Source organism: Amyelois transitella, chromosome 4 (genome assembly GCF_032362555.1).
Source record: "Amyelois transitella isolate CPQ chromosome 4, ilAmyTran1.1, whole genome shotgun sequence".
In the NCBI taxonomy this organism is placed as follows: Eukaryota; Metazoa; Arthropoda; class Insecta; order Lepidoptera; family Pyralidae; genus Amyelois; species Amyelois transitella.
Window position 1 is genome coordinate 2781418 of NC_083507.1, and position 26892 is coordinate 2808309.

At 34.3% G+C, this 26892-nt stretch overlaps 1 protein-coding gene across 1 annotated transcript in view; it reads left to right on the plus strand.

Moving 5' to 3' along the window:
- The first annotated feature begins 17298 nt into the window (after positions 1–17298).
- The window catches only part of LOC106129421 (arrestin homolog), a 33368-nt gene continuing 23774 nt past the window's right edge, over positions 17299–26892 (plus strand). Inside the window, exons 1-4 of the mRNA XM_013327978.2 lie at positions 17299–17339; positions 18223–18387; positions 22872–22992; positions 25600–25747. Coding sequence (XP_013183432.2) covers positions 17308–17339; positions 18223–18387; positions 22872–22992; positions 25600–25747 — 466 coding nt within the window. The 5' untranslated portion in view covers positions 17299–17307. The remainder of the gene's footprint in view (positions 17340–18222; positions 18388–22871; positions 22993–25599; positions 25748–26892) is intronic.

A 26892-nucleotide genomic window follows, 5' to 3' on the forward strand; every position in this document is an offset into this window, starting at 1 on the left:
TGTTTGGCTCACACATTGTTAAGACTGACTGAGAAGGGTTCATCCCGGAAATGAGAGCCCTTTCGAATGTCTTAAAAAAGGGAGATGTCAGAAGTACCCGTCTACGTTGAATATGCATGAAAAGAGTAATGAGTGTGAAGGAAGCGGGAGAGGTCTGTAAGGATCGTAGCTAGTGGAAATACATACATACATCTCTGCCTACCCCAATGGGAGACAGGCGTGATGGTATGTATGTAAGTAAGTGCCCTTCTCATAACATTTTAAATAACGGCAGTACATTATCGAAACGCAGACGCGGACAATAACTACTTAGTAAATAAATATGATCACACCTCTTTGCCAGAGAGATAGTGACATGTTATCATGAATTTGAATGAAACCATTGTCATACATACTAAACTACTTTGTTATATTTATTATACTTTCAGTTTCAATCTATTTGTCACTATCCACAACAAAACAAATAAGATATGACACACTAACCGACATACTTACCTACATGGGAATGATCCGAAAGCGTTTCTTTTGAAGTGCGGATCCCCAACGACCCAAAGAACCTCAAAATTTCAACGAGAAAGCCGTAACACCCATTTTTGTTTGTTACCAAATAGATTGTATTGACCTAAGGCAATCCTTTCTCACCGGGAGATTTAATTTTGTACCCTTTGTCCGTCTGTCGAATTCCAAGAAACTCCAATATTTACACGTTCAGATTTACACGAAATAGTTCGTACACGTTCAGATTTACACGAAATAGTTCGCTGGGACACGCGCCAGTGGTTTCGGGATCCGAAAAGTGATTCATCCTTAAAAACATGCTGCGAGATGAGTTAAATCCTTTGTGAGAACAACGAGTTTATTTGCTAGACTAATAAACTAGTTATTTTTTAACCACTTAAACCACATATACTAATTCCTGGTTATATTTTTATTGTATGGAGAGTACTCACCACCTTTAGACCGTGATTCTGGATGTAAACATAACCGAAAACTTACACAAAGCAATTCCATTTGGCCTCCACATCCTTTAAGAGAAAGCTTATTCATTCATATTGGATCATGGTTTCACATCCAGTTGCCTCAATAATATTTTCTCACTATGTTTTCCTTTGCCCTGAGTGCAGTGTTACGTACATTCAAAAAAAAGAATGGGATGAAGAAAACTTGGGATTTATGTTTGATTTAAAAAAAAAACAATCATGAGTTTATCTGTGAAAATCCCTACTAATATTTTAAATGTAGAAACTCTGTCTGTCTATTACGCTTTCACGCCTGAATCACTGAATCGATTTTGATGTAATTTGGTATAGAGGTAGAGTTGGCACTGAGGAAAAACATGGGCTGTTTGTTTGTAAACAAACCTAACTGACTGGTAGTTGGCCCAGCTTGAAAGTTGTATCCTGTTCGTAAAGTGTACCTACAAATTTTGAAGTGTTTGTTTGTTTGTTCGCTTTCACGCTTTAACCGATCTTCATGAAATTGGCACTCACAATTTTATGAGTTCTGAAAAGGGTATCAGGGTAGATTAATCATGCAAATGAGTATTGTTTTTGAGGGATTTACAATAAACGACAATATGCCCGGAGCTTTGCTCTCGTGGGAATTTCGGATTAAAAGGACAAAAAACAATACATTATTACAAGTACAAAGTTTCGTACATATTTTTAATATTAGTAGGAGTCCAATACGATCACGTTTCTCCGCCGGCGAGATAGGCAGATACATCTTTTCATTATATTATATGAAATGATTGTTATACATACGCCTCTCAGTCTTTTCGAGACTATTGGCTCTGTCTTCCCCGTAAGGGATAAATCCGTGATAATATGTGTGTAAGTTATACATAGTACAATTCTTCTGTCGTTAGCCAATAAAGTAGATGTTAAAGGTCAATGATCAAGGCGATCTTGACTGCTTCAACGTCCTGCCAGCCTTGTCCTGACTATTAGCCTCGTGTAAATGGCCCTTTATTCTCTCAGATATCTCTGTCCCATTGTCTCACATCAATGCATTGTATTACTTAGCTAACAATGAACAGTGCAACCTGTGATACCTTCCGACGCCTGCATTGAACAAAGATCTAGATTCCTGATCAACTTTAGCCAATGGCTTTTCAAATGTATATGTAGATCACTTTCGTTAGCAACTCGCTCGTTACCAAACAGCTAAATGTGGCCTATCAGTCTTTACGAGTCTGTCGGCTCTGTCTACCCCGCAAGGGATATAGACGTGATTATATGTATGTTTGTATTTTTTAGCACACACTAGTCCACATTCAGTCTGTTTTATCTTAAGATACCATTTTGCAAGTATAATAGACAAAGCACTGATTAATATAAGCTATGGTCATTATACTTGCAAATTAGGATTATCTTCCAAATATACAATCGGAATAATTTTAGATTACCATGATAATATTTTTTTTTTCTCCTGTATGAAATTTATTTTTAACATTCATTTTGTTTATGACTATACTATTGCTATCATCCATTATGCACGTATATTTAATAGTAAACAATAAGTTATATATACAATAAGTTATATATATAAATAGTTAATACAGAAATAAACTAATCGTTCAATGTCACCTTCAATGTGAAACCGATCTTTCTGATTATTTTTTTTGTTAACTAATTCGAACTTGGAGTAGGTACCTATTCTGTAATTATTCATTTCATGTCGGTGACAAATTTGTCTATGATTTCAAATGACATCAGAAAAAATTAATTAAGAAATATATCAATACTTTTAAATATACATTATTTAAATATAAGTATATTATTATATCTTAGAGTGTTTAATATGTATACCATATTGATTTAATTTTTAACCACCCAAATTACAATCTCAGTTTGGTTAAGGTTCGACTAGTGGAGAAGCCTTATGGAATTAAGTCCACCAATTGTACATTATTTTAGGTGCAATAAAGTTTAAATAAATAATTAATAATCTATGTCAGCTAGACTTTAGCGGCTTTTTGAAAGTATCGATCGATCTGCAACTCTTTTCGCTCTTGTGGGGATTTTCAGAATTTTTCAATGCTTTCATACATAACCATTCATTGAAAGTAGATTTTTAGATTATAATTGGATATTAATCGTAGATGTTTAGATTATGATGGATGAAAGATTATACACATTCAAAGATTGATAGATAAGGCTTCAAGAGAGAAAAATATTTTAAGATTGATATTATTATGTAGGTTTACATTTCAAATTTCTATTATGGCAAAATTAAATTTGAATGTTAGCACACCATAACATCTCCATGCACTTAAAAAGGTTTGACATGCTATGGTAATTTTGTGTGCCCCTGAGTCTATATCATTAATTTCACTTTTGAACCCATAAACTAACTTGACCCTCGGAATTAAATTATCGACCCAAACAAAATGGTGAGGCGGGGGGAGACATTTAATACCCAATTTGGGTAACGAGTTTTGACTGAATAATGATTTTCTTCACAATTTCAGATATCACCTTACAAGTCAGAAATTTCATTACTTTATCTGACTGCTTCTAAGGAAATCCGAAAAAAGATTTTTGTCTCGCTGACCTAAATCGGAACTGTTACATTTTTAAGGTTAATATAAATTTAAAATCCTCTCACGTTTCAATTTTCATTTAGTACTGAAGAATCGGAACGAAGTTATTACCAAAACGTGGGCTAGGTAGGCGGTAGCCTTTGATATCGAAATAAATGGGTAAGTCAAGTGAAAATACATTTTTCATTCATTCTTTTCGATACCTACGCGTTCGGAATTTTAATATCGTTGAGATCAATAACTTTTGGATGTCCGAGTATTTAAATATACTTACATACATACATACATATGGTCACGTCTATATCTCTTGTGGGGTAGACAGAGCCAACAGTCTTGAAAAGACTGATCGGTCACGCTCAGCTATTTGGCTTAATGATAGAATTGAGATCCAAAAAGTGACAGGTTGCTAGCCAATCGCTTAAAAAAGAACCCCAAGTTTGTAAGCCTATCCCTTAGTCGCTTTTTACGACATCCATAGGAAAGAGATGAAGTGGTCCTATTATTTTTTGTATTGGTGCCGGGAACCACACGGCATTAAATAGGTATACTTACTTGGTACAAACCTTCTTTCAAACTTTTAAAAGCATCCATGCTGGTCTGATAGCGAAAAATAAAAATAAATTTTACCATCTATCGGCTCTATCTACTCCGTAAGCCATAAAGCCGTCACACATTGAAGCTTTGGACGAATTAACATGTCTACCTAAATACCGCTTTCACGAGCATAAACGTAACATGTCATCGGTGCGTACCTATCTATAGTTTCTGACTAATCAAGATTTCTGAGTATAGTACGTCAATAACAAAGGAATACCTTTACAAGTTGCTTCACTAATTGGCCTTCAAGCCTTGTGACTATTGGCTCTGACTACCTGTAATGGGACGTGATATGAGTGTGTGCTGATAGAACTATCCCACTAAAAACGATTTCATTGTAAAAATGTTGCAAACACATATAGTAAAGATATATATGATCTAGTTTAAACCTTATGTAAAAGTGGTAAGATCTGATTTATAACCTAGATTCTTAATCTTTGAGCCCTAACTTTGGATCTTGTGCCTTACTCGTGATTCACACGCCTCTATTTTTTACATCCATATCGTATGAATATTTTAAAAGTTTGTAACTTATCTTTTTAAATTTTCTGTTTAGTTTTATCAAACACGTCCAACCGGGACTATATATATTATATATGTATAGTCACGTTTTGCGGGGTAGACAGAGTCTACAGTCTTGAAAAGACTGAAAGGCCACGTTCAGCTGTATGGCTTTAGTGACAGAATAGTAATTCAAATAGTGACAGGTTGCTTGCAGATCGCCTACAAGAATAATCCCAAGTTAATTAGACTTTTCCTAGTCGTCTTTTACGACATCCACGGGAAGATATGAAGTGATCCTATTCTAAAGAGACGGGAACCACACGAAGCTAACAGTAGGAAGAAGAAGAAGAGATGACCTGGGCTCTCTAATTGGACCAGAAAATCTCTTATGTAATAATGGAGAAATGCCTTTACAAAAACCAAGGAGTTAATGGTTCTGACCTGATTGTAGGTCAGGTGTCATACATTAGTGCCGACCTGATCTAGATTGCATAAGATTTATAGCTTTTTAAAGTGCTTTTATGGGAAAGTGTACATATTTTTAACGAATGGGGAAATGTCACGAGAAGTACGTATGAGTTGGGTCTCTATTCCAACTCATGTTAAGTTTATATTTTCATGTAGGTATGTACTATGTGCAAGGTTTTGAATAAATTTTAATTGATTTTAACGTTTGTACGTAGTTAATTATTCCGATTTTTTTTATTCTACTATGTCAAGCGATACGTCAAAATTTACTACTAACTAAATCGATGAGAGATAGGTTTATAAACTTGGGATTTCAAACGCCTTCTTTAAAGCGATGAGCTAGCGACTGTATTTGAATCTTAATTATTTCCGTCTTTGCGAGACTGTTGGCTCTGTCTAACCTGTAAGGGATAAAGACGTGATAATGTATGTATCAGTTTAATTTGAAAGTAGCTTCATACCTTATACATATTTAAAAAAAGCTGAGGATAAAAATGTTGAAGGTAATGTATTTGACTTTTTCCAACAGGTTTATATCGAAAAACAATATGTAAGGTTGGTTATTAAGAAGGAAAAATAACTTGCGCACACCGTCTGTTATAATGTTATTTTCAAAAGCGGACTAAGCACGTAGAATGGAAATTCCTTGCGCATTTGAAGCTTTCCGAGTTTTATTAAAGTAAAATTATTCTTACCCAACTTTTCCCCGATACCGGAATATTTGTATTTCCCAGCTGTCACCTTTATCGAGTCTTTGTTATCTGTAATCTTAATTAATTTGAATAAAAATAACCATCCAATGAGATTTGTTTTAGCGTTTGCTGTTAAAAATAACCGACGCTTTATTTTATAATATTTTCCACTGCTACACAGAAAAAACCTGTACTTTCTGTATTTCTTCTTTATTCAAAATCAGTATGCATAGGTATTTTATTCTTCTTATTTTCTTAACGGCTTTGACCTATTGAAGTCTAAAAATAATTTTTATTTGCGCACAAATATTCAATTTTGTTTACGGATTTGGATAAAAATAGATTGCCTTTACTCAAAAGATTTTCAAATCCTTTAACAGTCAAATGACATTTGGCTATATTTTTAGATTTAAATAATACAAACGTAAAATCACGCCTCTTGTAAACAATTTACTATAAAAATGCATTACTGAAGTATTTCAACACTTTAAATACTTGCAATTATAGTAAATAAATTATACCTTTTTAATACAATTTGCAGTATAATAATGCACAAAATACTCGTTTTCCGTGGTTAAAAATGTAATAACAATCAGGCAGCCGAGGCGAACTGTAATTTTGTATAATTTACTGTTCAAGGCATATCATTTTTGCAGCTGGTAACAGAAATAGATATAATGATTGAACACTTATGGGTGATACTTTGGTTTTGAAAGCATACATTACTGATACTTAGTTACGATATGATGCGATATAATACGTCAACTTGACGTCATAGTGTCATCATCATATTATACCTGGAATTAGTCCCAGTTGCAAACTAATTTCTGAAGCCCCGTTTAGTCTATAACGTTTAATTTAAAATTAATAACGTAATAATATTTTTCTATTAACAATAATATTGATATAACTTGAAAGGGAAGCCTCTCACAAGAATTATTCACATTTTAATTGAAATGGAAAGTTTACACGTGTTTTTCTTACCACACGCAAATAAATATTATAAAATACTTAATTAAAATGGGAATCCATTAACGAACATATAAATTATTCGAGTTTCCGTTGTCGTGTTTATTTAACCTTTTACACAATAAACAATTTTTAAGACTGCATGGCTTATCATTTTTCCATTGGATAATATTGTTTTTTTTGTGTAAGTATGTTTTTTTCTTTTAGCGAGAATAGAGTTTTTATTTAGGTAATAAATAATGTCTTTCGGTATATAATGATTATTAGCGAACGACATTTTAGCAGCAATTATTTTGAAAAGGTCTGCAATTATTTTCCCCAAGCTACCATAGTGACGGACCAATTAAATAAATCAAAAACTCTGTTTGTCCAGTTTTATAATCACCTCAACCAAAATAATCAAAGATCTAATTTAATTGTAATGATCCATCGTGTAAAGCAATCCCTAGTTTATATACGCCAAATCAGATTAATTAATATAATCATAAATTTAGTAAGTGTTACAATAAGTGCCGTGTGGTTCCCGGCACCAATACAAAAAAGAAGGCGACTAAGGGATAGGCTTACAAACTTGGAATTCTTTTTTTAGGCGATGGGCTAGCAACCTGTCACTATTTGAATCTCAATTCTATCATTAAGCCAAATAGCTGAACTTCGCCATTCAGTGTTTTCAAGACTGTCGGCTCTGTCTACCCCGCAAGGGATATAGACGTGACCATATGTATGTATCATAAAATATTAAATGTTCATGTTCTCATACGGTCTAGTTCAATAGCTAGGAATATTCACAAGTGCCAATAATACAATGACTGCTATCGCTAGCTTCCTGACGTCCAAGAATGGCGACGCCTTTGTTCTGATACTCAGATAGGGATCAATGGGGATTAGCTCGCAATGTTCGCATTGCTTTGATACTTATAAAAGACTATACATACAAACATATATAATATAAAATCACGCACCATTTAAAAGTTAGAGACAATAACTTTCCATTTACCAGGATCCTTCTTTCGCTTCATCTACATTCACAACTCTCTTTATGCAGTCTGTATTAGTGTACTGATCTTTCGTCAGAACGTCGCCATTTTGACCAAGATAAGTTCGTTCGTTTTAACCTTCCCTAAAAAGTAACTGACTATACTGTGACTGGAATTCTCTATTGGAATCACAGAAAAACGTTTTTTTTTTAAATATATTTAGATCTACAGAAAGACAAATATTTAACACTTTTTTATCCCAAACAGGGTAGAGCTTTGTTAACATTGATTGACTCCTCTCTTATATCTGCGTGTTTTGGTTGCAACCTCCACAGATATGTTTCGGGGCCCGGTCCGCCTTCCGACTTCCTTTGTCCACATTTACTATGAAGTGATAAGGTCTTGTGACTGTATAACCCATGTTTAATATTAGAATTGAGATTCAAAGATATAATAGTAACAGATAGCTTATTTCAAAGAAGAATTCCAAATTTAAAACTAAGCTTTTCCATTAATTGAGTTTTCCAATCTGACCAACGACCAATCTGACTGAAAAGAGCTGCCCCCGTAACATGGCTCTCGCGACGCGGTTTTTACCGCGCGAAAAACTATCGCTGTCCCGTTTCACGTATAAATAAAAAGCGAAACAGCGATAGTTTTTCGCACCATTAAAACGTCGTGGCGCGCGCCATAGTACGGGGGCTGGTGCACATTGGTTTTTTATTCGCTAACATATGATTTATTAGCAGATAGATTTTATATTTTGTTTTGAAATCTACAGACATCGTTACAAATAGACGAAATAAACAAAAACCAAGTAATGAAGCGAAGCCGGCTCTTGGAAGCACCGTGAATATTTAAGACCACTTAGTAGCCTTAATGAGAGAAATGAATACCTTTTCACCAATTGACAAAATACCCAAAAATAAAAGCGAGTTACAAGAAAATAAAAATACAATATCTTGGATTGTTTGCCTCTGTCTGTCTCATCTCTAGCATCTTTCAATTTCCAATAATTACTATGAAATCCCCTATTTTCTTTGTCTGTATGTATGCGCTAATCTCGGAAAGTTGTGGACGGATATTGTTTCTGTTTGAAATGTTGGAAAGAGGGTTTTCCATTGAAGGTTTATAAGTATAAGCATATGTTGCTTTTCTTAAAAAGCTTAGCTAATTCTCTGCTTATTGGATACTCTGTATGTATGACAAGTAGCTGAATTATCTTTCGGCTACTCAGATAATACTTATATGATAGGTATATATGAAATACATATCTATATTTTAGAGCAAATGTCTATTCTTTTGAGACTTTTTATGATGAACCGCCAGCATAATACGAATATTGAGAAGGCACATGTCATATCTTCTTCCTCGTTGTATATTTTTCGTTAACCTCAAAGGTAGACTGAAAGGGAAGATACCTTATCATAGTTTGTGAATTGTTTCACCTCTGATCTGATTTCTTTTATATTGGTTACTCGACGATCTTAGCTGTTCACTATTATGCTGAAATTGGTATTTTATTCTCAGTTCAACAGTCCCAAATGGACTGGAAGGGCAGGTACTAACTACCCCGTAAGGGATAAAAACGTGATGTTAGTACGTAAAATTATTGCGTTGTCGTATCCATAATAATGTTACGTCAGCGCATAAACGTTAGAAAACATTTCACGAGCTCTCCGATTTTCTCAATTTCCTCGTGCGGCAACATTGATTCAGAAAGATAAACGATAAAAATAAAAGATAACATTGGTACGCCAGCCCAGCTTGTACACGAGTGACGATGGATTTTGTCTGCATTATAACTACTTACATATTATATCCTATCCTGTTCTTATGATGCATTGTATAGTTTTGATATTATTATTGCGGTACATATTTTTTATTTAAAACTTTATTGAGCCTCAAAGATACAATAGGTGGATTTAATGCTATTAGCATTCTCTACAGTCTTCCTTAAGAAAATAGCAAACAGATAAATTCATAATTCATCCGATGTCAATTGAAGAGTAAAAAAAATACACAAATATTTTATTCATTGCCGCGTGGTTCCCGGCACCAATAGAAAAAGAATAGGACCACTTCATCTCTTCCAACGGATGTCGAAAAAGGCGACTAAGGAATAGGCTTATAAACTTTCTAGATGCAAACGTAGTTGGTATTTCATCTAAGGAAAGGTCATTTTGACTTATAAAACTCACGCCAATGAAATCGTGAGCCAAAGAATAATTTAGTTGACCTTCTGTACCGATTTGCAATCAATTGATTTCTTTGTGTATTTTACTTTACTAATTTCAGTTAAACTAATGGTAAAAATATTTACATTTGAATGAAAGTAATGGAAATACTTAGGTTTCAAGTTATTTTCGTTCGCACTGCACATTCTCTTCCTCAGAAATTTAAAAATCTGATACTTACCTGCCAGTTATTTTCGGAGTTTCGTTTTGATGAGACAGTTGACTGCTGCTAGTCGGAAACTCGGAAAGCAATAACAATTTAATCTTTAGTCAGTCAAATAACTTGCCAACGCAGAGTCAAGGCGATCAACCCAGGCAGTCGGGACATCAACATAGACTTTGTTCTAAAAAACAATTCGCATTAACAAATTATTTTTAAAACTGGAAGATGTTCCATTTTTATTCGATTTCGATTTGTCAGTGTTTTTGTTCTAATCGATTTATCAAGCAAAAACCTCTGAGCAGATTGGAAAGTTCAAACAAAGGAACGGCTTTAAAACTTAAGATTAAACCTCTCATTCAGTTCATCATTGAGCCATTTTGACTTGACCGTAGTCTTATTACTATTGTATGTTCCTATATATTTTTATTTAAATATTACGATGCCCAACAGAGTTCATATTCATACATATCAATTACAGTCATTGTTCATAAGTTACGATGTTATGCATTAAAGGTTTTGCATTGAATTGACTCCATCTAGTCTACATGACTCGTAATATGAAAACGACAGATAGATTATTCGATATTGTGTATTTATATCTAAGACACGTTCTTCATTTTTAACCCATCACAGACCGGTAGAATTGCCCACGAATTCGGCGCTCAAATGATCATCGCATTGTGTCGTAATTGGTTTTACAATAAAATTTATTATCACATTCTGGAGGTACTGTCTACACTACAGTACCTATAGCAAACTACACAAATTCACTGCAAATTCACCTCTAATACCACGTAATATAAGCGAATCCAATTAATAATAATAAATTTTTACATCCAGATTTATAAAGGTGTTGGGTGAATAAAATTGTTATATAGTAATACTGTGATTTCGCTCGTGTTATTATTGACTATGTTTTTTATGAAACTTGGTACAAATATAGTTTAAATCATGGAAAATGACATAGGTAATTTAGGTAGGTACCTTACAATAATTCATATTGGGCAGGCGATATCTACTATTTGATATACCTATTTGAATAATGAATACTACTAATGATATGATATGTATTTATAGACATACATACGCCACGCTTGTCCCCAAGTTTAGCATAACAATGTAGACAATCTACATAATATTACACCTTTGCTTTCCTGTAGATTCCACGATGCGGTCATTTGGAAGGCTCAGTTGAGTGAATTCTGACGGCTGTTACAGAGTTTGGTGATACGACCTAAATGATGGGTGTTATAGGTATTTAGTATAAGATAAGCGCATAAAAGTCTAATAAAAAAACAGCTTGGTTAAAAATTTCACTCTTTCGCCTATTCTCTTATGCGTTTTACGTATCAATATAGAGATAAAACATTTTTTATTCTTTCTCTTAAAATATGCCTATGTTACTTCTGAAAGTCTTCTCTCTATATCAATTTGTATTTAAATCAATCCATTAGTTTTTTAGTGTATATTTGTCTCACTCAAAGATACGAAAGAAATATCACAAAATAAAAATCTTTTATTAGTTTATAAAACAAAATGACCGCAATAAATAAAAAAAATGCAATAAAAATTATGCATACGTGTGCGAAAACACGCTCAACTTGCCATATTTTGTATTGCCATTGTGAAAAATACACGGATATTTTATGCGAGAAAAACCTCGTTTCATAGAAATTTATGAGCCGCGGTAGTGCACATTTATTTCTATTTGTAAAAGTTAGCAACTCGCAGTTAATGAAACTAACTAGTTTATACGAATTTCACCTAGTTTAGTCGTTTTTGCTTGTAACTTATTAAGGTCCAGTGGAAAAAAATGCCTAGGTTGTAGAAGTCAATCAAAGAAAAGTCGTAGTATATTTTAGGACTATTGATTCTGTTAATTGGTATCTACTTATCTCAAAAACGTTAACCAATACTGCATAACAGCTTTATAACCTCTCACTTGTTTCACATCAATATCAGATAATAACTTCAACGATAATCTTAACTTCACACTTTTACACAATAAACTATTGAATTAGGGAATGAAAAAAGGGGTCCTATTTTAAATTTCTGCAATTCATCAAGTTATTTAAAATAATGCTTTCTGTTTCACAACTGTGCAAAGAACTGTATGCGATGCAAAATGACGACGACATATTTACTAATTTATAGTTTATGCAGGTTAATTACAATAAATGGTCTCAATGCTTAAAGAACTTGACTCAACCTTCTTATAGTTGCAAATATTTATTGTTTATATATTACAAGCTTTTTGTGTACTATATTTTATCTTGTTAAATATATTTATTACACATACATAGTAATAAATATATTTAACAAGATAAAAGATGTGTTATTTTCTAATCATTATAAACGACACTCTTCTGTTGACGAAGATGACGGCTCATAGTTTTCAAAGTGCCATAAATTATGATAAGTGTCAGTACAGTTACAGGCAGAATGCCAGAGAATGCACTTATAATAATTCAGTTCTATACATCTTCACTCAGTTGTGTTTCTGTAATAAAAACGTCATGAAATTCGGTAAAGTTTTAAAATGAAAGAACTTATTTATATTATTGATGATACTTACAACATACGTACGTTATCAGTAATATAATATTTAATTTAATTTTTATCTTTATATTTTCTCTACAAAATTATTCTTAGCTAGGACAATTCTTACGTTTCTACATATGAATAGTCAAAACAAAAAAAAATGTCACTCAAAAGACAAAAATAGTGCGTGGAGAACTGGTGCCCGTGATAGGTGTCAAAAAAACTTGAATTTCGGCTAAAATTCTTAGTCTTCTCTTTGTTCATTCATTTTAGTTAACAAGTCATTATTTTTTAGTTAATCGTACATGTTTCTGTAAATATATATCATATTCACTACTACTAAAACAGTTTTAGTAAGAATGAGCTGTACCTTCAAGAAGTTCTGTATGTTCCAAATTCATATTAAGGAAATAATGACAAAAATGCGATGATACCTACTTACAGAAATTATGAAACTGTCGCATCGCAGATGATAAATTTATCATCAAATAAAAAAAGGATTTTAAAACCTCTACTAATCACTATTAACATTACAAAAGTTTGCAAGAATGGAAATCTACTGGACGGATTACATAGGTAGAATATTACCTGGAATAACGTAATAAGTACTACTATCCCAAAATTCCCACGGGAGCAAAGCCTCAGGGCGCATTAGTAACAAAAAAAAGTATGATTAAAATAATTTGAGCAAAATAATTAAAGATAAACTTTATAATCACGGATGTACACGGACCTGAATCGCGAGTGAAATTTGCACTTGGCTGGTTTCCATTTTGTAGCTACTTTTGTAAATCCAACATTTATTTAGGCAAAGCAGTTTTACCCTCTTGTTGGGCACGAGTTAATCTGCTTTAATTTAGGATAAAACGATGCTATTTAAAATAAAGTGTAATATCAGGAGTTGAATAATATTTCATCAACGACTTGCAAACAATAGTAGTATAATTGCATACAATAAGTTCACGCCTTTTCCTCCGTAAGCAGAGACTAACATTTTTTCTATAGACCACGATCCATATGCGTCTTTGTTTTATGTAGATTTTCATGAATGCTGGTCAATTTAGGGTACACTTGACCATTCAATGCCTGTTAAATCAAGTTTCAAATTGACCTTTCCCTCCATACATTAACTCTCGCCTGCTTTCATTCATTCTCTTTACATAAAACTATTCAAGCATTTTCCTTCACTAATAAATGGACGAGAAAAATTAATTACGAGTGACATAAAAGGTCTATCATACAAGTATAATGCTTGCCTACATCTTGTACAACATATATAAGATGCAACCCTGACATTTAATTTCATCGATTTTATCCAGAAGCTAAGAAACACATTTACCATAGAGTAAGCATATAGGCAGTAAATAAATTTTCTGAGGTGTTATATTTTGTATATGTACTTTCAATGCTAAGTAATATTATAAATGCGAAAGTAAGTTTGTTTGTTGTCTCATCACACGTTATCTACTGACCCTATCTTCTTGACATTTTGCGTAGTATAATTTAGAGTCTGATGAAAGACATAGGGTATTTTGCAGCCTGGTAAAAACGATATTTCCCCTGGAATTTGCAAAAAACCTGCACTCAAATTTTTCACTTTTTGTCTTCATTGTGATAACACAAAAGCAATTACTTTAACATATTGTCTTCGTAAGGTTTGACAACATATACTTACCTTGCAATTTCAATTTAATTCTACGCTCTTCCGTTTTCAAGCCAATGTATGTAAATTATGTGAGAAGGCACTTCATTTTCATGAAAACAATCTCGTAGGTATTTTAAGATGCTTGGTGACTTGAATATAATGTTATAGCTTCCGAGAATAAAGGAAAAAGAAACTCATATAATGTCTGTTATTTGTCTGTTCTTGTGAGGATGTTACACATATTTTGACCGAATAAAAAACTCTTTTCAATAACCTAAGATAAGACGAAAGGATTAAATAAAAGGCCACAGATGGCTCAGAGGATTCTGCTTCTAACTGTACCTACATTAGATTGAATGCTAACCGAGGCCATACATCGATCGAGATACGTTCTGCCTTACAATGACAGAGGTCATCCCGGAGTAATTTCTCGGAGGACCCTGAAACCAGACAAACACTAGTCCCTGCCACTTTTAGTACGCAATGTATAAACCACATAGACCTCTATTTACGTGGACGGAGCTGCTAGCAAAAACTTATATTTATATAAACAGGAGGTTCAAATATTTTAGTATAACTACGAACACTGCCTTGTGGTTCCCGGCACCAATTAAAAAGAATAGGACCACTCCGTCTCATTCCCATGCATGTCGTAAAAGGCGATTAAGGGATATGCTCATAAACTTGGGATTCTTCTTTAAGGCGATGGGCCAACGACCTGACACTGTTTGAATCTCAATTCTATCATAAAGTCAAAGAGCTGAAAGTTGTCTATCAGTCTGTTTAAAACTGTTAACTCTATCCACCCCGCAAGGGATATAGACGTGATTATAGATAGATAGATAGATAAAACTCTTTACCATATGAGTAAAACATACAAAACAACACAAAGCAGACATATATGGTACAAAGGTGGACTTATCGCTAAAGCAATCTCTTCCAGTCAACCTTTGGGTGGAAGGAAATCAAACAGGAGATTGGCGTTGGCGCAGAGCAAGAAAAATAAATGTTTGAACATAATAAAATACATACATAATATATATCTATATATAATACATACAAATACGCATAAATACATAAAAATAACATATACTTAGGATAGAGTAGAAAGATAATGAGACCTAACGAGATTTTTGAAACTATTAATAGTCTGGGCTTTCCTGATATCGACAGGGAGAGCATTCCATAGACGGACAGCTTGTACAGTAAAAGAGTGGGAGTAAAAATTGGTGTTGGATGTCGGTACTCTTAGTCGTAGAGTAAACGTGCTACGCAGACTGCGTGTGGCGCCTTGGGCATCGCTATAAAAATTGAAGCGCTCCTTTAAATAAGATGGAGAAAACGGATCAAATAAGACCGAATATTTATATGTATGTATGTAACTACGAGAAAACACCGGGTTTAAGTAACCCGCTCGGGTTTGCAGTCAGCGGCAGTAAACAAAATACGAGTAATGCGTAATAATGAGGGTCTCCATACTTTTTGCGTAGTTGGAATGGCTCCAAATTCTTCAGGCCGTGTAATATACTGAGTGCTCATTGCTGTAAAGAACACTGTCGATCGCCTAACTGAGACACTGGAAATCTGGGATAAACAAACTACTTACAAAATACGTAGATAATATGAGTTATTGAATATTCTATGAGGTGTTTTTCATTTGTACGTTATTAATAACGACCTGCCTAGACTTCACACATGTAAACGGAGCTTGTTATGTTGAATTATCTTTGTATGTTCTTATCAAAATATATCTAAATACACTATTTGTTTGCCAGGAAAAACAAGATAATGTATAGCGTTTATGTGAATTAACGGGGCTTTGTATCTAAAATGTATTACGTTAAAGGACAACATTTTTTTCCCCTATCGAATTCTTATCTTAGTCCCTAGCGTGACTTAGATTAGACGTGATTTTGCGAAAGAGACCTATTGCGCATGCGCCGAAGGTCTGACCCCGAGCCCGCCTATACCGCAATCCTGGAGTGGGTATGACAAGCCACTGAAATGTACATACATACATATGGTCACGTCTCATATCCCTTGCGGGGTAGACAGAGCCAACAGGCTTGAAAAGACTGTATGGCCACGTTCAGCTATTTGGCTTAGTGATAGAATTGAGATTCAAATAGTGACAGGTTGCTAGCCCATCGCCTAAAAAGAATCCCAAGTTTGTAAGCCTATCTCTTAGTCGCCTTTTACGACATCCATGGGAAAGAGATGGAGTGGTCCTATTCCACTGAAATGTCTATAAAATAAAAGAATATCACATTAAACTTGTAAGCCCCTTTTTGGGTCAGAGGTTAGGAATAGCTGATACAAGAAATCCCCATTAATATTCATAAAGTAACTCTGTAACGGTGGAAAGAGTTGCGAATTCAATTGTTCTTTTATTCGCCTTGTATTTTCAATGATGGGCCGTAACTTTGTACAAGCTTAAAGTTTCAGATTATTGCTATTCACGAAGAATAATCCTTTGTTATAATTTTATATGTCGTTGCTCGAGACTATAACATTTTTATAATTTAAAAAAAAAACAAACATGCGCAAATTTTTATATACATACATATTATGACGTCTATCTCTTGCGGGGCAGACAGAGCCAACAGTCTTGATGATTTAATTCTTGAGTCTTAATAATAGAAATGAGATTTAAATAGTGACAGGTTGTTAGCCCATTGCCTAAAAGAGAATCCCAAGTTTATAAACCTATCCTTTTACGACATCTTCGGAAAAGGGATGGAGTGGTTTTATTATTTTTTCTAATGACGCCGGGAACCACACGGAACTTAGTATATTATAAATATTTGTAAGTGTTTATAATAAGTAAATTTTAAACTTATCAATTCAATAATATACAAATGACAACGCGCTCGAGAACAGTAGAAATATCAGGTATATTATGGAGGAAATAATTTTCCCGTTCATATTTTTTTTAACTGTTTTATAATTTGTTTCAGCTGAAATCCCGAAATGACATCGGATAACGCACTCAATTCTCAAAGGTAACTTAAACTTATCATAAACATACATACATACATATGGTCACGCCTATATCCCTTGCGGGGTAGACAGAGCCAACAGTCTTGAAAAGACTGATTGGCTACATTCAGCTATTTAGCTTAATGATAGAATTGAGATTCAAATAGTGACCCATCGCCTAAAAAAGAATCCCAAGTTTGTAAGCCTATCTATCCCTTAGTCGCCTTTTACGACATCCATGGGAGAGAGATGGAGAAGGCCTATTCTTTTTGCATTGGTGCCGGGAACCACACGGCACCCATACCATACCATAAACATTTACTTTATTTCAAGAAGACTAGCGAGCGCACGCGTCCCCACCTGCGGGTAACGGTAAATCTGTTCCCGTGGGAATTCCGGTACATCATCTCTGTATTGCTCTGGACCATATAAGGAAACTACATGCCTTTCTAGTTTTTAGAACCTGCGGTTTGGACTATGTGCCCGTTGTCTGTCAATCGCTTGGTAACGCAATAGTGATTTAGAAATACACTAGCTGTGCCCGCGACTTCGTCCGCGTGGAACAGTTATTATGGGCACCATTGAAGTCCTCAAGGATCAATAATTTTCCCCGTTTTTATTTTACATATTCCATTATTTTTTTGCTCCTTGTAGTTGCAGCGTGATGTTATATAGCCTAAAGCCTTCCTCGATAAGTGGTCTATTCAACGCAAAAATAATTTTTCAATTCGAACCAGTATTTCCTGAGATGAGCGCGTTCAAACAAACAAACAACTCTTCAGCTTTATAATATTAGTATAGATTTCTTTTCTAAATCTATAACCTAATATGAAAAATATGTGTGGGTTCTTTCGAAATGAGTTCAAAGAACCTTAAGCTCTAAATAATCTCATAAAATTCCTCTAGGGTCTTCAAGAAATCGTCTCCCAACAACAAACTGACGCTCTACCTGGCGTCCCGAGACCTGGTGGTGGACAATGGCTGCATCGACAAGATCCAGGGGGTCCTGCACGTGGACCCTGAGCATTTGGAGAACAAGAAGCTGTTTGGACAGGTCACATTAACATTTAGGTAAATATATAACTGATAATCTCGTCTTCCTCTTCTCTCTGGAGAGGAGCCCAGGATGCGCTTTTTGACCACCATTTTGGACTCTGGTTGAAATTATTGAAAAATTCATTCCTGGCAGATGTTTACATGCATACGAGTACATATTGTCACATCTATATCCCATGCGGGGTAGACAGAGCTAACAGTCTTGAAAAGACTGAATGGCCACGCTCAGCTATTTGGCTTAATGACAGAATTGAGATTCAAATAGTGACAGGTTGCTAATCCATCGAAGTAAAAATTTGTAAGCCTATCCCTTAGTCGCCTTTTACGACATCCATGGGAAAGGGATGGAGTGGTCCTATTCTTTTTAGTATTGGTGCCGGGAGACACACGGCATAAATATTAGTTCGTTACCTTCTCCAATATACCTATAGAACATTTGTCTATGGATTCAGCAGATGAAGCTTCCGACTACTAAATTAATATAAATGATCTCACTTAGGACCCATTTTCGCTACAACAGTCAAGGACAAATGATAAAATAAAGAATGTTTAGGTATAAATAATACATACAATGTATTATGACTAAAATACTCGTACCTACTGACTAAAAACTTACATACATACTCATAATCACGTCTATGTCGGGGTAGACAGAGCCAACAGTCTTGAAAAGACTGATGGGCCACGTTCAGATGTTTGACTTAGTGATAGAATTGAGATGCATATTATAACAGGTTACTAGCCCGTCGCCTAAAGAAGAAACCCAAGTGTATCATTAGTCGCCTTTTACGACATCCATGGAAAAGAGAAGGAGTGCTCCTATTTTATTTTTCAATTGGTGCCTGAAACCACACGTTAAGGAAACAATTTTTCATAACTTTTGTTTAGTTATTAGAAAGAAGACGAAGTGAATAAATGGGTGCATAGTTGACACACGTGTTTAATCAGAGAAAATTACCTAATATTTTGACATTAATCAGTGCAGACAAGAAAAAACTTTTTACACACCTTTTCTGCAAATGAAAATGACAAGACATTAATTAAAGAGTTTAAGTATATATTTTTTGAACACTTTTATTACCTACCTATCAAATCCTGTAACTCCAATGTGTAACTCGTTTATGAATACATTCGCCTGAATAAAATGGATTAGTCCACAGAATTAAAATTTAGTAGAAGTGCTAATAGGTTTAAACTCTTTGATACGAGTAGTGTGCAAAAATGGTGCAAATAAAGTTTCAAGTTTACTACCGCCCAAAAGTGTTATTAGTACTGGCCAATAAAAAAAAGAACAAACAAAAGAATTATGGATTATCTTTAGGAAATTATGAATTTTTGACGCACATGATAAAATTTTTAGGTTAAATGTTATTACATCAACACAATTAATAATTTAATTGGTATAAATACCAAATTCGAACAACAAATATTTAATTATTAGTTCAGTGATTTATCTATTATGTTTTAATTTCTACCTAAATAAGTAAGTTTCGATCAACATTTAAAAACAGTTATTTGCATTTAATAAACAGACAGACTATTTTGATTTTCATATAATAAAATATTTTCCTAAGAAAATTTTCTTTACATAGCATAATTGATTGTTTACTTTGAATTTCAATTCCACATGTAAATTTCTAGTGAACATTTATATTTAGTGCAATTTTGAACTGAATTAATGAACCTTCAACCTTATAGAGAAGATGAATAGGCGTCAATTCTAGTTGACTGTGTGAATGTATACTCGTAATGTTACCCCAGAATATATATAAATAAATATAAATAAATATATACGGGACAAATTACACTGATTGAGTTAGCCTCGAAGTAAGTTCGAAACTTGTGTTACGAGATACTAACTCAACGATACTATATTTTATAATAAATACTTATATAGATAAACATCCAAGACCCAGGCCAATCAGAAAAAGTTCTTTTCTCATCATGCCCTGGCCGAGATTCGAACCCGGGACCTCTGTTGTCACAGACAAGCGTACTACCGCTGAGCCACAGAGGCCGTCAATTATAATATAATTTTAGGATATTAATTTTGCAATTTTCATTCAAATCGGTCTAGCGGTTTAACTACGAAAGCGGAAGAGACATGATTTTTATACAATGTTTCAACCCCCCCCCCCCCCCCCCCTTTTGTATATTAGGGGTTGATTTAAAAAAATATTAGAACGCAGGTTTTTACCTAATATGCATACCATATTCGAATCGGTTTAGCTGTGAAAGCGGAACTGATAGACAGACTTTCGCATTTATAATATTAGTAAAAGTAATGATGCATTGCGCTTTATTTAGTCGCCATTTCTAGTACATTTCAATTCTATGGATTAGTCAGTACAGTGTAATACATTTAATGCCGGTTTAACACGTGCACGCTGACCTTCCTGCTTTATTTGGGACATGGGATGTTTTATTTTACATCTATTTATATTATATTATCTTCTAAACACATCAAATTATGACAATTTCCATTACTATTCCTTATCATTTTCTGATTAAGCTGGGTATTATTGTATTGTGAAATATATTACGGCTATGTCCAAGTTAGTGTGGTTAACCGAAAAAAAATCTGAAATTTGCTTTGTGTAAAAAAAATATACTTAATATGTATTTTTTTATCTATGTCTTATTTCAGTCTAGGCTTATAAACTTGGGATTCTTCTTATAGGTGATGGGCTATTAAGCGTAACTGCTGAACGTGGCCTGTCTGTTTTCCAAAACTGTTGGCTCTGCCTACCCCGCAAGGGATTTAGACGTGATTATGCGAATGAATGATACCTCATTTACGGTGAAAGATTTTTTCTACCATACTGGTGTGGTACGAAAAAAAAACATAGATTGTGCGAGCTCTTTCTTTTCCCGCGCAAATTGTAACAATCAAGCCGGGAAGACAATATATAGACATACATACATATGGTCACGTCTATGGGATTGCGAGGTAGACAGAGCCAACAGTCTTGAAAAGACTGAAAGGCCACGCTCAGCTATTTGGCTTAATGATAGAAGCCATCCAGCCCATCGCATAAACTAAGAATCCCAAGTTTGTAAGCCTATCCCTCAGTCGCCTTTTACGACATCCATGGGAAAGAGAGTGGAGTGGTCTTATTCTTTTTTGCATTGGTGCCGGGAACCACACGGCACGAGTAAAACAATATTAAAAGTTTCCTATAGAGAGTGATTAAAATTAACTTAATGTTTCAATCCTCTAAACAAACCTTAATGTAAAAGGACACGAAACTTCGAATGTTAATTAAGTTGTGTGGCATCCCATGAATCTGAAACAACCCGAGGGAGTCATGTCGTCCCATAATACAGCTCACATGAATTATTTCAAGCAATTAGTTATCTCAACGAAACTATAAAAAGAAGGGCGGCATTTTATATGAAGGTGTTTATACAAGACAGGAAAGCTTCTGATATTTAGAAGAGAGATATATAGATATTTAGATGAAATACTTTATTAGGTATTGAGTAAATCATTGTTTCTTCACTTACGTCTGTTTAGCTTATATGTTTAACTAGTCCTGTATATATTTATGTTAGTACAACAAGGAAAAACAACTAGAATCTAGACTATTTTATTTTAACCTTTGTAAAAGGCCACTAATTATTTCTAAAGAAATTTATTCCAGTAGTCTTCTTATTTATTTTCATGGAGACTCATGGAGTCTTAGTCTCGTGTAAACCTGCAAACTGTCTTGGAAACAAATCTGGCTATACGCCGCCTCCACCAAAATGGCGGAGGGTGCTAGTGGATATAAACCAAGATGAGTGAGAAAGGGAGTGCTCCCAACCATTTAAGTAATAAATTAACTAGCCAAAATATAGGTCAAGTTAAACAAAAATAGATCAAAAAGACTTCAGAGGAGTAAATTGGAAAACAATATAACATTTGGTGTATTGCCAAAAAGCATCATGTAATGTGCCAGAATTTACGCTTTGAACTCCTGCGCGAAAATCTATGGCAATTATTACTTGCATTATACATATTACCATTGGTGAAAAGCCAAAATCGTGATTTATAATGAGTTAAAGACTTTCAAAGTTCCTTTTAAAGTAGACTAGATTGTGACCACTATTCTTGATGATATCGTAGGAGGCGAGTAATGGACAAAAGCTTGAACAACCCAATTTATATTATTATGTAGTATAAATTCTGCGGATTATAAATCCCGAAGAATTATACACAGTTTATCTTATTAAACTAGGTCAATGTTATGCATGTAGGTATATTTAGTCTGAATTTAACCATGACCTTGGTTAAATTTTATGCTAAATTTAATTTTAACGGTAACAATGAAATTGACCATAGTATGAAAAATTATAACAGTGCAATACAAATTGACGGTTTGTTATAGTTTGATTATCGTTATATTAATGTGGTGCAACTCATCCTTAGAAAATAGAAAACGAATTGTGATTTTTCACAACACTTTTTTCTAAATTCTTTTTTGATATTATAAAGCGATACGACTTTTCTTCATCAGGTATGGCAGAGAAGATGAAGAGGTGATGGGGCTCAAATTCTGCAACGAAGCTATAATGAGTATTGCTCAAGTCTGGCCGGCTCACTGTAACCATGAAAGAGAACCTAACACGCCTTTACAGGTAAGCATGACATGTTAACTCATGGGACTTTCAAGAAAATTAATTAACAGTAACTCTTCCCCACCACTAGGACATACGCTTTCTTAGGCTTTTTTAATAAATGTTTGTAGCAAGCGGAAATTTGGTGAGTGAAATCGTAATTACTACCGTTCGGCTAAAGCATACGCATTAAGCCGAACGGTAAAGCGGAGCACCCTGTATGCAGACTTTTATGTTTCATTTACATAGCCTTAGTGCATTTTCTTTAAGAGTAACGAATTCCAAGTACCAAAACACAATCTCAATGTTAATTAGTTCACTCAATATCCGTCCGATTTCGCCCCAATGTGGCGCTAGTGTGAAATTCAAGAGTGCCAAATGACATTTCTTGAATTGAGATTGGCATTGTATATTGTCATTGTGAGTCGAGAGTAAGCCTGCACGGGTTCTTACTATGATCATTGCATTAATGATATTTCCCGATTGACTTTTACAATCTAATTGAAGTAAAACAGCTAGTACTCTTATATTTTTTGTTTATTTTTAGTCTAGCTTAGAAACTATATATTACAGCTATCCATAATACATTTCACATAAAAGCGAGGCCGCGGGAGACGCTAAAGTTTCATAATATTTCTTTTCTTCCCACACAACAATTTACAGTATCCTATTAACGATAGCTATAAGCTATAAATCATAATATTGTGGGCACTTTTACGATCCAGAGGTAATTTTAAAGGCCGGTTGTTTATCAACAATTAATAGAATGGTAATTTATTAGAAGAAAATATTTTGTTTCGTTCAAAATTTACATTATTACGTTGTTAGGACTGGCAACGGGCTGCGATATTTAAATTCTGAAAAGGCGAAGAAATAGCGACCTTATTCTTGTTTTATTTTAGAGTTAGGTAGTATTTGTCGGTTGTATCCTAAGGTTATTTTGGTTAGTTAACCCCTTGCGGTGACAATTCTATGTCAGTCGGATAAGCGATAATTTTTAATCGCACAAGCATAGTTTCTCGCAATGGAGCATAAATCTCCGACTCAACATCGTCGGAGCCTTGGTTTCCTAGACATCACACCCAGTCTAGTTTATTATTTATTGTAAGTAGAATATAGCATCGTTGAGTTAGTATCTCGTAACACACAAGTTTCAAACTTACTTCGAAGCTAACACAATCTGTGTAATCTGTCCCGTATATATTTATTTAATTTAATTATTTATCCTGTTACACAGGTATACAGGGTCAAAGATGTCTAATGGGAATCACTTAGAGTTGATTAAAATCTAAAGGATAGTATAGGAGGATGCTGTGTGTGATGCATCAACAAGAAACAATCCATTGACCGAAATTCAAACGAATCCTGACAAATCATACAGTGAATTCTCTCTTGTCAGTTGTGATAACTTTAGGTTATATCGGATCACTTCTTCACAAAAAACACCTTTTTTCTACCGACATTTTTGGTGTCAGAGTTTTCTTACAATTTCAAAAGTGCAGTTTGTTACCGTATCTTCTGCACTGTCGCTTTGGAGGCGGCAGTAAACTTAGTTTTAAGTAAAGAAAGAAAGAAAGAAGAAAGAAAGAAAGAAAAATCTTTATTTGGCGCAAGATGTAACATAACATTTTCATTCTTAAACATAGAAATAAAAATAAAAAAAAAATACATGATGCGACCAAAAGGGTTTCCACTCAGCATATGCATGTGTATGATGAAGTTACACAATGCGCTGATTTTCAGTGGAACCTAGTACGGAGGCTTTGCCATTCAATATGAAGGATACATATTAAAAATATCGACACAAAATAACAAGAAGACAGCAGTGCTAGGGAGTTAATATATGTTGAGTATGAGCGTGAGTGTAACTATGTTCTTATTGTTGAAGCAAAGTAGACAAAAGGTAGGCAGAAGGAAACTACAGAAAAATGCAAAGGGTATGTAAAGGTTTGCTGTTATGTGTTGGATTGAGATTGTAGTAAGTAACTTTTCAGTTTATCTTTGAAGTGTGATACCGTAGTGCAGTTACGCACAGGTGGCGGAAGATTGTTCCAACACTTCGTAGCAGCGTATCGGAAGCTGCCACGAAAAGCAGCTGTATTGTGTTGTGGAAAAATTAACCGAGTTGCAGTCCTCATTAGACATTGTGGGAACTGTAATTTTTGATAGAGATAGGTAGGTTTCTTTTTGCGCATAATTCCAAACAGAAGTGATCCAAGGTGGAGTGTTCGGCGATTTGACATGTTTAATATATCATTTTTATTTAAAAAAGGTGTAATGTGACATCTTCGCGGAATTTTAAAACAAAACCGAGTACATGCGTTCTGTATGCGCTGGATAATTTTCTTCGTACGCACTAGTAGACATTCCCCAATGACTGAATCTGCATAATTAAGTTTAGACAGGACAAGTGTTTCGCATAGTCTGACACGCATCTCTTTACTTAAAAATTCACGAATTCGGTATAAAACGCTAAGCCTGTAAAAACAATTCTTCATTATCTTTATTTGACGTCAACCAATGTTGTGAATCCAAAAGATATGTCAATTATTAAGCGCTATTGAAGTGTCTCACAATAATGAATAAAAGTTTCGAATTTGAATTTGAAAATACACGTTCTTTTGCCAGGATGCTCTGATCAGACGATTGGGATCCAACGCGTATCCGTTCCACCTAGAGCTGACGCCACTAGCGCCACCCAGCGTCCAACTGGTCCCAGCCAAGCAGTACCACGGCGCGCCCATTGGCACCTCGTATGATGTCCGAGCATATATAGGTAAGTGAAGGTTATCAGTACCGTGTGGTTCCTAGCACTTTAAAATAGGACCACTCTTTCCCATGGATGTTTGGGAGTCGCTTCATGTACAAGCTAAATTACTAAATCCTGGAACAATCAAAAGCAACCAAAAGGATATATATATATATAAATATAAGGTTATTAATTATGTATGTGCGTAAGGAGCCAATACTCACATTAAATACGAATTAAATTTATACCGTACACCTAAACTAAATAAAAAAACTACGAGATCAGCGACATAAGTGAACGTATAAAAAAAAAACTTTACTTTACTTTACTTTTTTCACCTTTTTTCCGAAATAATTGTAATAATATACATATGTATATTCGTTGGTGGTTACGTTCTTAAATTTGTTTAGCAAATGAACTTATCCATAAAATAAGCATGTTAATGTTCTCATCTCTTTGCTATTTGATCCAACATCAAACCCTTTGAGTCTGCAGTCTAGTCTAGACTCAAGTCGGTTTAAAGAACTTTATTCTCATTAAGACTTTTACAACGCCACTTACATGAGAATTAATTTTAGGTTGATAATAATGTTCAAAACACTTAATAAAGAACAGATCACTATGTACTTAATAACAATTAATAAAAAGAAAAAAAAAAAAAATTAAATGAATATTTTGTTACAACTATAAATTTACAATATGCTGGGCTAATTTGCTTTTAAAAGCTCCAAGAGATTTGATATTTTTTATATCTGATGGTAGTTTGTTAAAAATCTGTGCTCCCTCAAACGTAAACATTCGCTTGCCATACTTTGTGCGAACTTTGGGTAGAACAAGATAACTAGCCCGTCGTGTGAGTCGCTTAGTCACATGTTTTGTTTGTGTGAGTGTGATCGAGGTGTGGATGGTCTTGTTTAATACTTTACGTACGAGTATGCATGTGTGGTATTTATACAATTGTTGAAGAGTCATAAGTTTGGTTTCTTTATAGATTTTAGTACAAGAGCTAAGATATGGATAATGAAATAACAATTTTATAATTTTATTTTGTGCAATTTGTAGTTTGGCAAGTCTAGTTTTTGAGGCGGTACCCCATATCTCAATCAGATATATAAGATGTGATTTTACCGTAGCATTATAGATAGATAATCGTAATTTTCGGGGGAAACAAC